This window comes from Prionailurus bengalensis, chromosome E2 (genome assembly GCF_016509475.1).
Source record: "Prionailurus bengalensis isolate Pbe53 chromosome E2, Fcat_Pben_1.1_paternal_pri, whole genome shotgun sequence".
Taxonomy (NCBI): domain Eukaryota; kingdom Metazoa; phylum Chordata; class Mammalia; order Carnivora; family Felidae; genus Prionailurus; species Prionailurus bengalensis.
In genome coordinates this window covers 50,132,826-50,148,303 of record NC_057352.1, presented here as the reverse complement: position 1 = coordinate 50,148,303, position 15,478 = coordinate 50,132,826, and the positions used below count along the sequence as shown (strand labels likewise).

Below are 15,478 nucleotides of genomic sequence, written 5' to 3'. Positions count from 1 at the left end.
GAGAATACATAAATGGTGGTGGTGGTGGTAGTGATGATGAAGATGATGGTGGCGATGATGGTGAGGGTGATGATGACGATGGGGTGAGGTGGTGGCGGTGATGTGACGTAGCGGTTGTGGTGGTGATGATGGTGACGGTCATGGTGGCCGTGATGGTGGTGGTGGTATGACCGCTGTTCTCTCACCAAGTATTTATACTTACACAGTGAATTAACTCATGTAATCCTCACAACAAACCTTTGAAAGAGTTCTCTCATCTTCTGGCTGAGCAGATAGGCACAGGGAAATTGAGTCACCTGCCTGACATCCCACAGCTAGTAAGCAGTGGAGCCAGGATTTTGAACTCAGGTCTGGCTCCACAATTGGGCTCTTAGCCACAACCTGTGTGGACAAGAACCGTGACACGCGTGCGCACCTGTGCTGTGTCTGGATGTGTGACTGGGTGCTGATCCTCAGCTCCCGGAGGGGTTGGGCGGGCACCCTTGACCGCTCCTGTGCCCCCAGGTGTATGACGTTCCTCCGTCGGTGAGCAAGGATGTGCCTGACGGCCCACTGCTGCGTGAGGAGACCTATGACGTGCCCCCCGCCTTTGCCAAGGCCAAGCCCTTTGACCCAACCCGCCACCCGCTGGTCCTCGCCGCACCCCCTCCGGACTCGCTGCCGGCTGAGGATGTGTATGACGTGCCGCCCCCTGCTCCTGACCTCTATGACGTACCCCCCGGCTTGCGACGGCCCGGTCCCGGCACCCTCTATGACGTGCCCCGTGAGCGGCTTCTTCCTCCAGAGGCGTCCGATGGCGGCGCGGCTGATGACACCGTGTACGCGGTGCCGCCCCCGGCGGAGCGGGAGGCCCCTGCTGATGGCAAGCGCCTGTCGGCCTCCAGTACGGGCAGCACACGCAGCAGCCAGTCGGCCTCCTCCCTGGAGGCTGCGGTGCCGGGTCGTGAGCCCCTGGAGCTGGAGGCGGCTGTGGAGGCCCTGGCACGGCTGCAGCAGGGCGTGAGTGCCAGCGTGGCGCACCTCCTGGACCTGGCGGGCGGCATCCCCGCGTGTGGAGGCTGGCGTGGTGCCTCCGAGCCTCAGGAGCCGCCGGTGCAGGACCTGCGGGCTGCCGTGGCCGCCGCCCAGGGGGCTGTCCATGAGCTGCTGGAGTTTGCCCGCGGTGCCATAGGCAACGCTGCCCACACTTCTGACCGCACGCTGCATGCTAAGCTTGGCCGGCAGCTGCAGAAAATGGAGGATGTGTACCAGACGCTGGTGGCCCACGGTCAGGCCCTTGACGGTGGCCGGGGAGGCCCGGGGGCCGCTCCCGAAGACCTGGACCGCCTGGTGGCCTGCTCACGGGCTGTGCCCGAGGACGCCAAGCAGCTGGCCTCCTTCCTACATGGCAATGCCTCGCTGCTCTTCAGACGGACCAAGGCCCCTGTCCCGGGGCCTGAGGGGGGCGGCTCCCTGCACCCCAACCCCATCGACAAGGCCAGCAGCATCCAGTCCCGGCCCCTGCCCTCACCTCCTAAGTTCACCTCCCAGGACTCGCCAGATGGGCAGTATGAGAACAGTGAGGGGGGCTGGATGGAGGATTATGACTACGTCCATCTACAGGTAGGTGCCCGCCTTGCCCAGCGTCCCCAGAGGATTCCCTGGGGGAAGCCTTCTGGCCTCCTCCGGGCCCTAGTTTCGCCACCCCTGTTATGGGGACCTTAATCCCCTCCACACGGAGGGCTTTTGTGGCCAAAGGAGAATTTGCGCCCCAGTAGGCTCAGTGAGTCCCTTTGCCCACTCTCTTTTTTCCATTTTTATTGTTAAAATTTTTTTATTTTTTATTTTAGAGACGGCGTGTGTAAGCAGGAGAGAGGGGCAGAGGGAGAGAGAGACAGAGGGAGAGAGAGACAGAGAGAGACAGAGAGACAGAGGGGATCCCAAGCAGGCTCCATACTCAGTGTGGAGCCTGACGTGGGGCTTGATCTCACAACCCTGGATCATGACCTGAGCTGAAATCAAGAGTCGGACACTCAACTGACTGAGCCAACGAGGCATCTTTGTGCCCACTCTCTTTGACCTTCTAGGCTATATGCCCCCTGCTCCATACCCATTCCTCTACCTACCTATTGCCCTTTAGATCGACCTGGCCGTGTCATCAGGGATCCTGCAGTACCAGCCAGGGCTGGGCTTCTCCAGTGACCAGGGCAGGAAGTGCCTCTGTTCTGTCTCAAGAGATGGATTCTGAAGTATAAGCAAAGGCAGAGATAGTGCGGGTGTGGGGTAATAAGTAAAACAAGAAGATGGGGAGATGGGGTAGGGATAGGCCTCTGAGCAGAGCCCTGGGTGCCAGCTGAGTGCCCTGGTAAGGAGCATTCCAGGTTGAGAGGCAGCAGGTGCCAAGGCCAGGTGGTCAGGGATGGATGAACAGGCCCCGTATGCCAAGGGGACGGGTTTGAATGTGATTCCTGGTGTGGAAGCGGGGGCAGGGAGGATGACCTGGCCACACGCAGTGTACCCAGCCCTTTTCTGGGCTAGAGGAGGTGAAAGAGGCCGCAAGAGCTGCCTCCTGGGAAACTGTCCCCACTCTGAGTCTGATGGCTGCAGTGTGAGACTGGGCCTGGCTCGCAGCGCCACCTGGTGGCTGGCTTCCCTGCCCTGTGCCCCGCCAGACCTGTGGGGGCTTGTGGCTCAGCCCGGTCCTTGTGTCTTGTCTCCAGGGGAAGGAAGAGTTTGAAAAGACCCAGAAGGAACTGCTGGAAAAAGGCAACATCATGCGGCAGGGGAAGGGCCAGCTAGAGCTGCAGCAGGTGAGGATCCCCAGGCTGGCCAGCTTCTCTCTGCTTGGGCTGCTCGTGGGCCAATGAGCCAGCCAGGCCCCGCTCAACTGTGTGGCTGTCTCCCCGTGTGTTTGTTGGATTTGTGTGTGACTTATTATGAGAGTAATCATGGTAGACCTTTTAGGGAGCACATACACAAAAGTGTAAGACAGGGAAAAAGCCCCAGAGGTACTGGTGGTGCACTGGGGCTGGTTTTAAGCCCCGCTCCTGCCCCTGGGGTGACCTCTGTCCATGTGTTTGAGATGATACTTTGTGAATAGTTACATCTGCTTTTATCCCAAGGTTTTTCCATGGCATCAAACCTTCCTTATAAATTGTTTTTAAAGGCCTCATAGCATCTATTATTGTTGACTGTTTACATTGTACCCAGTTTCCCTGAGTATAATGATACTACTGTGCTTATCTGAAGACATAGAATTTTCTTCATACTTTGGATCATTTCCTGAGGGTGGGAAAGGGATTTTTTTTTTTTTAAAGAAATAAGGAAGTTTTATCTGATTATGAAAATAATAAAAAACTGAAACATAGACTAGCACAAAATAAGCACAGAAACATCACCCATAAAGTTGTCCTCGCTCCACCCCTCCACCTCCCACCCATTCCCCCACCCCCCACCCTCCACCGGTCAGGGGGAAGGATGGTGTAGGTGAGAGCCGGCTCCATCCTGAGACCCACAAAGCCACAGTTTCCCCAGCTGTGAAGTGGAGATCATAGTTATATCCATCTCAAGGTAATTGTAAGGGGTGAGTAAAGAATGTATAATTCTTAGGAAGTGCCTGGCCCATATAATGTACTCAGTAAAGGAACCAAGGGTAATTATTAGGTATCTCTCTATCCATCCATCATCTGTCTGTCTGCCTAATAATATACGGAAGCTCCACTGATCAGAGAAATGAACATGTACTTTATCTTTCTCTGGACCCTTCCAGCATTTATTTATCCAGTCCCTTGTTGGTGGACATGTCAGTTATTCCCAGAATTACTTCTGTAAACGGTGCTGAGCTGAATATAAATCTCTTCATGTAACTGCTTGATCACTTAGAGAAATTACTAGAAGCTAGAATAAGAGATAGGAGTATAGATGAAAAACTCTAAAGGTCTAGAGCTCGTAGGCCAGAGCATAAAGCACAAGTATAATATGGCAGGTAAAATGTATGGACAAGGGTGTTGATTGCTCTGTTTCCACATCAGTGAAAGATCTAGAAACCCCCACCCCAAATATCTAATATTGGAATATTGGTTGATTAAATAAAATATAAACATTCATACAGTAGAACAGTATGTAGCTATTAAGAATTGTCAGAAAACAGGAAAGACCCTGCAGAGTTCAAACTAAAAATGAGTGTGCTTCTCGCTGGATATGAGAGCCGAGTGGTGAGTTTCACCAGGTTGCTGCCTGAGGAGGAAAGTCCGAGTGTTTCAGATATTCGGACAGGGCAGTCCCAGGGTGGTTTAGCCAATTAAGCCTTGAAATCTTGGTAAAATAGAACTTGTCTTTCCCTGAATCTGTGCACAGCTGGTCACAGCCGCTTAGTCCCCTGGGCAGAACCAGCGCTGGTAAGGACACGTCAGTCCACGCTGATAACTCCCAAGGCAGGGGCTGCCCGTTGTAGAAGTTTCCTTTTCCCTCCTCCTGTCATGACTGACACGAAGCATGTGACCTACTGTTAGGTGCTAACAGTAGAATATAAAATACTATATTTTCAGTTGAGTCGTGCACAACACGGGTTTGAACTGCTTGGATCCACTTACACCTGGATTTATTTCAATAAACATATTGGAAAAGTATTTTGGAGACTTAAAACAATTTGAAAAAACTTGCAGATGAACCACATAGCCTAGAAATACTGAAAAAATTATTATTGTAAGAATACAGTATATAATACATGTAACTTGCAAAATACATGTTAATCAACTAGTTTTGTTCTTGTTAATGATTCCAGTCAACAGTAGGCTGTTAGTGAGTAGTTAAGTTTTTGAGAAATCAGAAGTTACTTGCACATTTTCGATAGCATAGTGAGTTGGTGCCCATAAACCCCATGTTCTTGAGTCACATGTACTGTGTTTCCAGTCTACTAATTAAAAAGGAAATAGGAAATAAAAATAAATAAATAAAAAGGAAATAGGAATATTCATGTTTAAAGGAAAACATCTTGAAGAATAGTCACCAGTTTTTTATGTGAATTTTGTTTTCTGAAGTTTTACACATACCATGACCTACCTTTTTTCTTTTCTTTTCTTTTCTTTTTTTTAAAGTAATCTCTACATCCAATGTGGGGCTTGAACTTATAACCCCGAGATCAAGAGTCGCATGTCCTACCAGCTAAGCCAGCCAGCGCTTTCTTTTTTTGTTTAAAGTTTATGGGGCTCCTGGGTGGCGCAGTCAGTTAAGCGTCCGACTTCAGCCAGGTCACGATCTCGCGGTCCGTGAGTTCGAGCCCGCATCGGGCTCTGGGCTGATGGCTCAGAGCCTGGAGCCTGTTTCCGATTGTGTCTCCCTCTCTCTCTGCCCCTCCCCCGTTCATGCTCTGTCTCTCTCTGTCCCAAAAATAAATAAACGTTGATAAAGTTTTTATTGTGGGAAATTGGATATATTTATAAAATTAAAGAAGACAGTCCTGATACCATTCACCCAGCCCCAATCCCTCAGCACAATAGCTAACCTGGTTGTCTAGCACCCCTTCCCCCCAATTTATTTTGGAGACATTATATCATATCATCTGTAAATACGTTAATGTTTGATTGTAAAAAATAATTTATAGGGGCATCTGGTTGGCTCAGTTGGTTAAGCGTCCAACTCTTGATCTTGACTCAGGTCATGATCTCAGGGTCATGGGATCGAGCCCCGTGTCACAGAAAGATAATTTACCAGAATTGTACTTTATCAGAGGTTATTTCTGGGAGCGTGGGTTTCCAGGTGACACCTTTTTTTTTTCTGCTTAATGTATTTGAATCTTTTTACAACGTATATGTTAAGGACAAAAATGTGTGTGAGTGAGTGAGTGTGTGTGTGTGTGTGTGTGTGTTTAACTCATTTTGAAGTACGCATAGATTTGTAGGAGGTTGCAGAGAGAGTGCAGAACAGTCCTGTGTGCCCTTCACCCAGTGTCCCCCAAGGATTGTGTCCTAAGGCAGCAGGAAACAGCACCCACACCAACAGACTGGCATCCCGAAACACTACAACTGCTCATTGGTTCTCCGTTTCTATCCTTTTGTCATTTCAAAACTGTTCTGTAAATGGAATCCTACCTTTCCGAGATGGGCAGAAGCTCCTTGGAGAGGACCCGTGCGCGGCCTGTAGCGCAGAGATAGCGGGTTTCCTTTGTGCGTGTGGCTGCGATGCTCACTCTGCTCTCCCTCTGCCCCAGCTGAAGCAGTTTGAGCGACTGGAGCAGGAGGTGTCGCGGCCCATCGACCACGACCTGGCCAACTGGACGGCGGCCCAGCCCCTGGCCCCGGGGCGGCCGGGCGGCCTGGGGCCCTCGGACCGGCAGCTGCTGCTCTTTTACCTGGAGCAGTGCGAGGCGAACCTGACCACCCTGACCAACGCCGTGGACGCCTTCTTCACCGCCGTGGCCACCAACCAGCCGCCCAAGATTTTCGTGGCGCACAGCAAGTTCGTCATCCTCAGTGCCCACAAGCTGGTGTTCATCGGGGACACGCTGTCACGGCAGGCCAAGGCGGCCGACGTGCGCAGCCAGGTGACCCACTACAGCAACCTGCTGTGTGACCTCCTGCGTGGCATCGTCGCCACCACCAAGGCTGCCGCCCTGCAGTACCCGTCACCCGCCGCCGCCCAGGACATGGTGGACAGGGTCAAGGAGCTGGGGCACAGCACCCAGCAGTTCCGCCGGGTCTTGGGCCAGCTGGCCGCCGCCTGAGAGCACGGGACCAGAGAGGTGGGGGTCGGGAGGAGGGCGGCACCCTCCCTGAGAGAGTCGCCATGCTGCAGGCGTGGGGACAGGCACCCCAGCTCTGCCCGGGCCTGGTGCCCCAGACTGTCCAGGGGTTTGTACATATTTATGATGGGGCAGAATATGGGACAGGGCCTCCTCGGAGGAGCCCAAGCAGAGCTGGACCCCCCGGGAGCCGAGCCTGAGGAGGGAGCTGGTGGTCTTCCCTGAGTACCCTGGGGGCCAGGCCAGCCGCACAGGCCCCCCCACCCACATGGCCTCAGACGACCCCTTGAGCTCCCTTGAGCTCCCTTGAGCTGACCCTCGACCCACAGGAGTGCCATGTTCCCCCGACAGTGCAAGCGCCACTGTAACCAGAAGAACCCAAACACTATTTTTCATTATTGATTTTCCAATCATTTGACTAATAGTCTACATTTAAATAAAAGTTTAAAAATGAAAAGCGGCCTCTGGTGTGAGAGGCAGGAGGGCCCCTGGGTGTGCGCAGGTGTGTCCTTGATCTCAGATGCCGCAGGGGAGGAGCAGCCGACCGAGCGGATTTGTGGTGATGCCATGGGCAGTTCTCTCTCGGGAGGATAAAGAAAAAGTGGGTCCCTTCAAGAGGAAACCAAGGCCCTGGGAAACAGGGCTGGGCTAGTGGCGTGAGGCCAGGGGTCTTCTGCAAGGTGGGGGCAGGTGTGCCAATGGCCCTGAGACCTGGGGAGCTGGGGCTGCTGGAGAGAAGCTCTGTGACACCAGCGCTGGAGGCTGGAGAGGCTCGGTGAGTGTGGAGCCCGCCGTGAGGTCCCACGGCCCCCGGCCAGAGCGAGGGCCAGCGTGGGGTCCAAGGCGGCTCCGGGAGCGAGGTGGGCTTTACTGTGGCACAGGATTGGTCGAGGGCACCGCTGGGGGATTCCACATAAACTCGTTTTCACAGACCTCACCTAGAACTTTGCTCTTAGAAGCTCATAATATCAGCTTGTGGAACTCCTTCCCAAGTGTCTATTTTGAAATACACATAGACTTGGCCTCCAAGTTGGGGTGTGGGGGCCCAGAGGGCCCTTGTCCTGGGTCCACGTGTGGCCTCCCCAGCCTTTCCGAGTATGTCTGGCACCCCAGGTGAAACAAGAGCCCTGGGATTCAGGGAGTGCTGCTCCTAGCTCTGACTGTTCTGCATGTGAACTTGGGCCTCAGTCTCCCCATCTCTGTGAAGAAAGGGTAGGGTCAGCCCTCTTGGACTCCACAGAGGGGACCCCAGTGAAGACAGCCAGCCTTCCACCGCTCAGAACCCTGGCGAGGACACAGAAGTGAAGAGGCACGCAGTTGCTCTAGGGTTTTATTTGGGTTTTGCGGAAGTGGGGGGTGGGGGTGGGGCAGGGGTTCAGTTGGCCTCCAGAACCCCGAGAACCCAGGAAATAAACTTGGTGACACGGGTGTACACCCCCGGTGAGAATGGGTTACACCAGTCGCTGCCCCAGGACACGATGCCCACCAGGGTCCAGGCTCCGTCCTTCTGGCAGACCAGGGGGCCGCCAGAGTCGCCCTGCAGGAGGAGAAAGCACCTGTTTACAAGCCTGAAGCGGGGTGCCGGGGCCCCGGTGTGCCCTGACCTGCCCCCGCGCAGGTTCTGTGCAGACAAATGACAAGTGTGGGGGCAGAGACTGGGCAGGAGGCTCTCCGATCGGGGCCACGTGGCAGGCCCAGCTCTGTCGCCTACTCCTGGTGGGCCTGGGGCACGTGGCTGACACTCTCCCCTCGCTGGCTGGCGTGGGGGGCCCCCAGCGCCACTGCCGCCCAGAGGGGTGGAGCGGACGCGGCAGAAGGGAGCAGCCCCCTGGCCCGCGCGGGGGCGGGGCGGGGGCGGAGCCGGCGGGGGGCAGGGGCGGGGCCAGGCCTTACCATGCAGGATGAGACGCCGCTGGCCCCGGCGCAGATCATCACGTCCGTGATCTTGCTGCCCCAGAACTTCTTGCAGTCGGCGTTGGACAGGAGGGGCAGGGCCGCCTGCTGCAGCTTGTCGGGGGTCTTGTTGGCTGGAGGGACACAGGGGGCGGGGGGGGGGAGCGGAGGTCAGGAGCCCTCACCCAGCCGGCCCACCCCGCGGTGGAGGAGACCCTGCCTCCCCCCTGCCTGCTCCCAGTCCTTCCCCATCACCATGACCTCAGAAACGGAGCTCCCCACCTTCCCTCAGACCTAACAGTCCCTGCGGGACCCCTTCCTCTCCGATTCCACACCAGGCGGTGGTGACATGGCTTCCAGCACAGCTGTTCACGCGAGCCGTGCCCTGGCAGCCCGTGTGGTGGGCGGGGGGCACTGCCTCCCCTCCGGGGAAGGGGGCTGACGTCCTTTTCACGGGGCCCCTGCTGGGGACCCGCCGCTCTGGGTGGCAGATGGGGGAGCACCGTCCTCCTGCTGCCCTTTCCTGGCCGCCTCCGTCCCGGTCAAGGACCAGAGGGTGAGCCGGGGCCTGGGCAGGAGCACCCGGGACTCTGGAGGAAGATCGTCAGCGGAGGGAGCAGCCGGGGGAGGGGAGACCCCGCCGGACTCTCAGGGCCCCGAACCACACCCGGACATCTGACTCCCGGCCCAGACTTCACGGCGAGCTTGACACAAGCGCCCGCCTCAAGTCTGGAGAGGAGTCCAGGCTGGAAACCCGACCGTGGGGACCTCGTTGCAACGTAGTGAGAGTGCCACCTGCTGGTACTTGGGCGTTTCTTCAGCAACTTCGTCTTCAAGTGTGCAGTATTTAAGCTCATCTTTATTCTTTCATTCTTTCATTAAGAGGGTTTTAAGTAAAGAAACGGAAAGGAGGGCTTGAAGGGCTCAGTCAGTTAAGCATCCGACTTCCGCTCAGGTCATGATCTCACGGTTCATGGGTTTGAGCCCCACATCGGGCTCTGTGCTGACAGCTCAGAGCCTGGGCCTGCTAAGGATTCTGTGTCTCCCTCGCTCTCTGCCCCTCCCCCACTCACCCTCTGTCTCAAAAATAAACATTTTTTAAAATGTTTAAAAAGAAAAAATGAAAGATATACGACTTGGAATTTGTGTGTTTGGAATTTAGACCATAAAAGCCGAATGAGTCTCCCTTCTGAAAAGCCCCTGCAAGGACACTCACAGTTATACCGGGTCTTGCCCCAGCCGGTGGTGGCGCAGAGGGAGCCGGCAGGGAAGCTGGTGTTGGCACTGGGCAGGCAGACGGGGGACGCGGTTGTTGAGAGCAGGGCCGGTGTGGCCAGCTTCAGCAGGGCGATGTCATTGCGGCCCGAAACCTGGTCCCACAGTGGGTATTCAAACACCTGTGGAGACGCCATGGGGGCTGGGCAGTCCTCACGGGAGGATGGCCGATCTCATGGATGGGAGGGACCTCAGGCCAGGAGAGGGCTCAGTGCCAAGGGGCCCTTGTTGAGAGCGAACACAGATGGGGCCGCACGGACAAAATCTCTGGAAACTGGTGGGAAAATGGCCCTCGACACGTTGGTGATATTTAGTTTTTTCTATTTTTGTGCTTTTCTACAATGAGCCAAACTTCAGTGTTTGAATAGGAGTCTTCTTACTTGGGAAAGAAGGGAAGAAGGCTTTGGTGGGTGAGGACTGAGCCGACTGGCTGGGGTCCTCTTTGCCCACACACCCTGCCAGCCACGGTCCTCACCCATCCCTGGCGCCCAGGGGCAGCCCTGCCATGGCCTTACCGCCCCACCCTCCTCAGCCGGCCTGCCTGGCGGTACCTCAGTGATCCTCAACACCTGGACAGCCTCCTCGTCAGAGCCGTGATCAGACACCCCAGCCACCACACGGTGGCTCTTCCTGGAGAGAGAGGAGGCAGCAGAGGGTACCCAGGCGAGGGAAGCCCTTTCTGGGCCCCTCACTCCCACGGGGACCTCTGGGCCTCAGTTGCCCCGTCTATAAGGTGGAGGCACAGGACTAGACCAGCTCTCGTGGAACAGGCTGGGGCCTGAGGTGGTGGGGGGCATGAGGGTGGGGATTTTCTCTGGGGGGGGGAGCGGATAGCAGCAGCTTTGTCCCCACCTGCCATCTGTCTCAGACCCTTCCCGCCAGGCTTCATTCCCTGGAAGCCTAGTGGGTGGCCGGGCAGGGGTGGGAAAGGGCAAGGAGTGACCGTCATTCCCTGACAGCCAGGGCGTCCCCACTGCCCCCACGCAGGCCTCACCTGACCCTGCAGTGGGCAGCAGTGACGACCCAGTGCTGGCTGATGAGAGAGCCCCCGCAGAAGTGGAAGCCGGAGCGAGTCTGGGGAGAGAGGTGAGACAGTCAGCCTTCCCCCTCACGCCTGACCCCTCCCCGTCTAACCCACCTCTCCTCAGCTTCCCTCTCACCTGCAGGGACACCTGCCAGGGCCAGGAGCTGGGGACCGCATCCTCTCCATTGACGATCCGGGACAGGCCACTCAGCTCAGGGTGGATGGCAGGGACCCCACAGCCTGGGGGCAGGGACACGGCAGCTGGTCAGCGGATGGTGTCCCAAGGGGGCCAGGGATAGAGCCTGGCACTTCCAGGCCTCTGGAACCCAGGTGGCAACCTAGCACCCAGAGCTTTGGCCAGCGCAGGGCAGCCGGCCCCTTGTCACCCAGCCAGCAGCTGCCCCAGGTGTCCTTGTGGAGGGTCCTTGAGGTTGAGGGCATCGGGAGCTGGGTGTCCACTGTATGTCCTGAGAGGAGCGTCCCTCCCCTGCTGACCCCAGGGTCCCGGGGCGTGGGGGCCGGGATGTCCTGCTGGAGTCGCTGTTGTTCCCAGGGCCCCTGTCTGCAGCAGGGGCAGGCTGGGGTCAGAGAGTTGCCCCGCTCAGGGCAGCATAGACCCGAGAGGCTGCCCACTTCCAGAGGACCGGGGGGCGGGGCCAAAGGGATGGGCGTGGGAGACATTCTTGAGGCAGAGCTCCTACGGCTCAGGGCCAGGTGTGGAGGAGCCCGGACGAACCCCGGCTTTTGAGTGGGTGGACAAGGCCAAAATGAGGCAGGTCCAGCCTGTCCGGTTGAGTCTGAGGGGCCCGACAGACCTCCAGGGGGAGGAGGAGTGGGGAGCTGAGGAGAGGCGCCCAGAGAGGCTGAGAGGGGTGGGCGGGGGGCCAGCCCCCGTGGGGGGTTAGACGTGTGGGGACTTGGTCCTCTGGTTCCCAGCTTCTGGCCGTGGGGGCCGGGGAGTGGGAGAGGCTTGGTCCGGGGTTGCCAGGCCCACCGGAACCTTGCACTCACCAGAACTGCTGCCAAAGAGGAGGAAGCCAAGGACAACCGGGAGAAGGGCCATGGTGTTCCACTCAGGAGGTGGGATGGGGTCCGCCCGAAGGACCCCCGTTATATTCCCCTGGCCCACCAATTGCAACGCGCCTCGCCATCCCTCCCTTATCGTGAGTCCTTGGGTTCAGAAGCACCTGGCTCCTGCCCGGGCCAAGGAAAGAGTCGGCCCCGGGGGGCTGCTCCTGGGAAGGTTCCCTGGGACCACAGGTGTGTGCAGCCAGCAGTAGGGCTCATCCCCTCCTCGGCCCGCTCCCTGCCCACCCCCCGGGCCGCCGTGCCTGCCTGGCGGGGGCCCAGATCTCACATCATCTACCTGCGCCCTTCCCGGCCACTCTCTGGGGAGGAAGACTAAAGGGGGGGCCTCTCTGGGGACCCTCTGGTACCTGACCCAGTGAAGACCCATGTTCGGGAGAAGGAGGACTCAGAGGCCCCAACATAAGAGACACCATCATAAGTGTATCTTTTATTGGTTTATTGACTCTGTGGGAGCAGGTCAGCAGGGAGGTCACGGTGGGGCTGACGGTTCAGTTGGCTTCCAGGATCTGCTGTACCCAAGGCATGAGCTCGGTGACGCGGGCGTACACGCCGGGCCTAGAGGTGGAGCAGGTGTTGCTGCCCCAGGACACGATGCCCACCAGGGTCCAGGCTCCATCCTTCTGGCAGACCAGGGGGCCACCAGAGTCGCCCTGCAGGAGGAGAGAGAAAGAGGCTTGGATCTGGCCACCAGGTGCCCTGGGCCAGGGGCCCCTGGACATTGTTCCAGACACCATTCCGGGGCCTCACGGCCAGTAGACGCCCGGCACGTGCATATTGGAGGGATGATGAAAGAAGCTTCAGTAGCTCCGTCTGTGATCTGTGCCCCTGAACATCTGGGCCATCAGCTGGGGTCCTATAATAGAGGCCCAATAAAGTTGGTTTGCTTGACAGGAAGGAAGCATGGGTGGTGCTGGCCTGGCTATGGAGCCACCGTGAGGGAGGGAGGGCTGCCCGATTCCTTCCAGAGCCCTCTGGGCCACTATATTCTGCTGCCCAGGTTGTACACTGCACTAATCCAGGGGATGGCATTTGTTCAGACATTGATGATGTCAATGGAATTTTGCAATATGGCAGTTTCGAGACCAGAGGCCCTTGCTCTGCATCCCTCTGTTTAGATCATCAGTTTTTACAACTGCTCAGGCAGGAATTCCAGAAAGAGCATGTCAAGCCTTCAAAAGAGGCCCTATGTGTTATTTCCATCTCTTCTCTCTGGCCAAGCCCCTTGGCCTGGGCTTTGGCCTGAATCCGCCCCATGCTGGGAGGGAAGGGGGTGCTGGGTGAGTCCAGTAGACCATACCATGCAGGAGGAAACGCCGCTAGCCCCAGCGCAGACCATGAGATTGGTGATCTTGCTGCCCCAGAACTTCTGGCATTCGGTGTTGGACAGGAGGGGCAGGGCCGCCTGCTGCAGCCTGTCAGGGGTTTGGGCATCTAGAAGGGCAGGGCGGGGGGTCAGCACCTGCAGGTGCCCGCTCGGCAGCCCCCACCTCCCACCCACCCGGCTAGAGGTCACTCACTGGTGTGTTTGGTCAGGCCCCAGCCCGTGGTTGCACACAGGGTCCCAGCGGGAAAGCTGTCCTTGGCATTGGGCAGGCACACAGGGGACACAGTCTGGGAGAGGCGGGCAGGCGTGGCCAGCTTCAGCAGGGTAATGTCATTGTTGATGGTGAACATGTTGAACTTGGGGTTCTTGAAAACCTATGGGGAGGGCAGAGGCTGACACAGAGCTGAACCAGGGTCCCAGGCTCCCCCAAATCACCTCAGTGCTTCTCTCTGGACAATGCCTGTTCAACTTGGCAGGCCTTTCTGTGGCCCCAGGAGCCTGAGGCTGGGCCCAGGACCGAAGTGCAAACCTTGAACGCCCTGCTTTCTGCTCTGCCCCCTCATGGTGGACCACTGGGGAGGTCGAGAGCAGCAGGGGGTTTTCAGGGCTGCACACTCCAGAGGGCCTGCCCCACCTGGCCTCTGGGGGCCACCATACCTTGGCAATCTTCAGCACCTGGATGTCCTCAGCATCTGAGCCCTGGTCAAACTCCCCGGCCACGACCAGGTGGGTGGTTCTGGAGAGGGCCAGAGAAAGGAGGGGGTTCCTGCCGTGAGGTGCTGGGGCTGTGCGGGGGTGCCGGGTGCGTACGTGTGCGCATATACCTTTGTGCATCTGCTCAAAGTTGTTGATCACAGAGACAGAGCTCAAAATCTCAATAATTATCCCTGAAACAAACTGCCCTAGAGCCTGCTGTGTGTGTGTTTCCTTCCCAGCAACCTTTGGGAGACCAGCAGGACTTGGGTTTTCGACACAGTCCAAATAAGGAAACAGAGGAACGAGGAGTTAAAGGTATGGCCCTCACCGCCGGGAGTCTTCCCCCACCAAGGGGTTTCCTGGGGACCCTGGGCCCTCACCTGACACCACAGTGGGCAGCAGTGACCACCCAGTCCTCGCTGATGAGGGAGCCCCCACAGAAGTGGAAGCCGGTGCTGTCCTGGAGGAAGATGGAGAGGTCAGTGCTGGCTGGACACCAGCAGCCCCCAGCCTGACCCCAGCTGGGCCAATACCGCAGCGTGTCCCCCACTCGTGCGCAGAAATCCCCCCTCACCTGCAGGGACACCTGCCAGGGCCAGGAGCCCGGGACAGCGTCCTCTCCATTGACGATCCTGGAGAGGCCACTCAGCACAGGTTGGATGGCGGGGACCCCGCAGCCTGAGGGTGGGGATATGAGGTGAGGGATGGAGGCCAAGGGCATCCCGGGAACCCCCAGGGACAACTCAATCTGACTTGTGCTTCAGCCCAGACAAGCCCAACAGGCTGGCGGGGAGGTGGTGGCCGTACTGAAGCACTGGCCGGAGGCTGGGCTCTGTGGGTTTGAACCCAGCCCCATCGCTGCCTCGCTTTACCATTCAGAAAAGCGTGAGCAGGCAAGGCAGGAACTTGCTGTGTTCCTGGCACATAGGAAGCACCAAGTGAACACAAGCTGTCAAGTGCTGGGCTCACGGGCCCCAAGGCGCCCACACCTGCCTGCTCACCATCTGAGTCTGTTGGGGAGCCACTAGCTGTTCAGAGTTTTCGCTGCCTCCGGACCCGTCCTCCGGAGCCCTTGCACTGGGTGTGAGGCCTCAGTCAGCCCCAGGAAGGCCCACCTCCCCCTGGGGGCCTCACACTGACTGGTCTGGCCCAATCCTCCCAGCATCCCCATTGTGGCGATGGGGCCGGTGAGGCTCAGAGCGGGAGAGAGACCCGCTGGGGTCACACCACAGTGCTCGGCCGAACTGGGAGCCGGGACCCAGCTGCCCCTTCTGGCCTCGGGGGCTGGAGGGCAACGGAAACATCCCTCCTGGCCTCTGCTTACCCCGAACTCACCGAAGGCTGTGCCCAGGAGGGCGCAGCAAGAGAGGAGCCAGAGGAAGGCCATGGTGCCGTGGTCAAGGAGACATAGGGTCCCTGCCTTGGGAGCTCCCCATTATATCCCTGTGCACCAGGCTGT

General features: G+C 57.8%; 3 protein-coding genes across 6 annotated transcripts in view; 1 reads left to right on the top strand and 2 right to left on the bottom strand.

Annotated features, from left to right (window-relative positions):
* Positions 1 to 7,175, top strand: part of BCAR1 (BCAR1 scaffold protein, Cas family member) — a 38,404-nt gene extending 31,229 nt beyond the window's left edge. For all 4 annotated transcript variants that reach the window (XM_043599697.1, XM_043599695.1, XM_043599698.1 and 1 more), the window contains 3 exons: positions 505 to 1,602; positions 2,700 to 2,789; positions 6,188 to 7,175. In XM_043599697.1, the coding sequence (XP_043455632.1) occupies positions 505 to 1,602; positions 2,700 to 2,789; positions 6,188 to 6,700 (1,701 nt within the window). In that variant the 3' untranslated portion in view covers positions 6,701 to 7,175. The remainder of the gene's footprint in view (positions 1 to 504; positions 1,603 to 2,699; positions 2,790 to 6,187) is intronic.
* An 859-nt stretch (positions 7,176 to 8,034) lies between these two features.
* LOC122494473 (chymotrypsinogen B-like) lies at positions 8,035 to 12,038 on the bottom strand. Its single transcript, XM_043599700.1, has 7 exons — positions 11,922 to 12,038; positions 11,047 to 11,150; positions 10,881 to 10,960; positions 10,438 to 10,516; positions 9,828 to 10,008; positions 8,612 to 8,745; positions 8,035 to 8,255 (listed from the first exon to the last, which is right to left on the bottom strand). Exons 1-7 carry the CDS (start codon positions 11,971 to 11,973, stop codon positions 8,094 to 8,096), a joined length of 792 nt encoding a protein of 263 aa, XP_043455635.1. The 5' UTR covers positions 11,974 to 12,038; the 3' UTR covers positions 8,035 to 8,093.
* A 384-nt stretch (positions 12,039 to 12,422) lies between these two features.
* On the bottom strand, positions 12,423 to 15,478 carry LOC122494472 (chymotrypsinogen 2). The gene is made up of 7 exons (XM_043599699.1): positions 15,355 to 15,478; positions 14,594 to 14,697; positions 14,400 to 14,479; positions 13,981 to 14,059; positions 13,517 to 13,697; positions 13,297 to 13,430; positions 12,423 to 12,649 (listed from the first exon to the last, which is right to left on the bottom strand). Exons 1-7 carry the CDS (start codon positions 15,404 to 15,406, stop codon positions 12,488 to 12,490), a joined length of 792 nt encoding a protein of 263 aa, XP_043455634.1. The 5' UTR covers positions 15,407 to 15,478; the 3' UTR covers positions 12,423 to 12,487.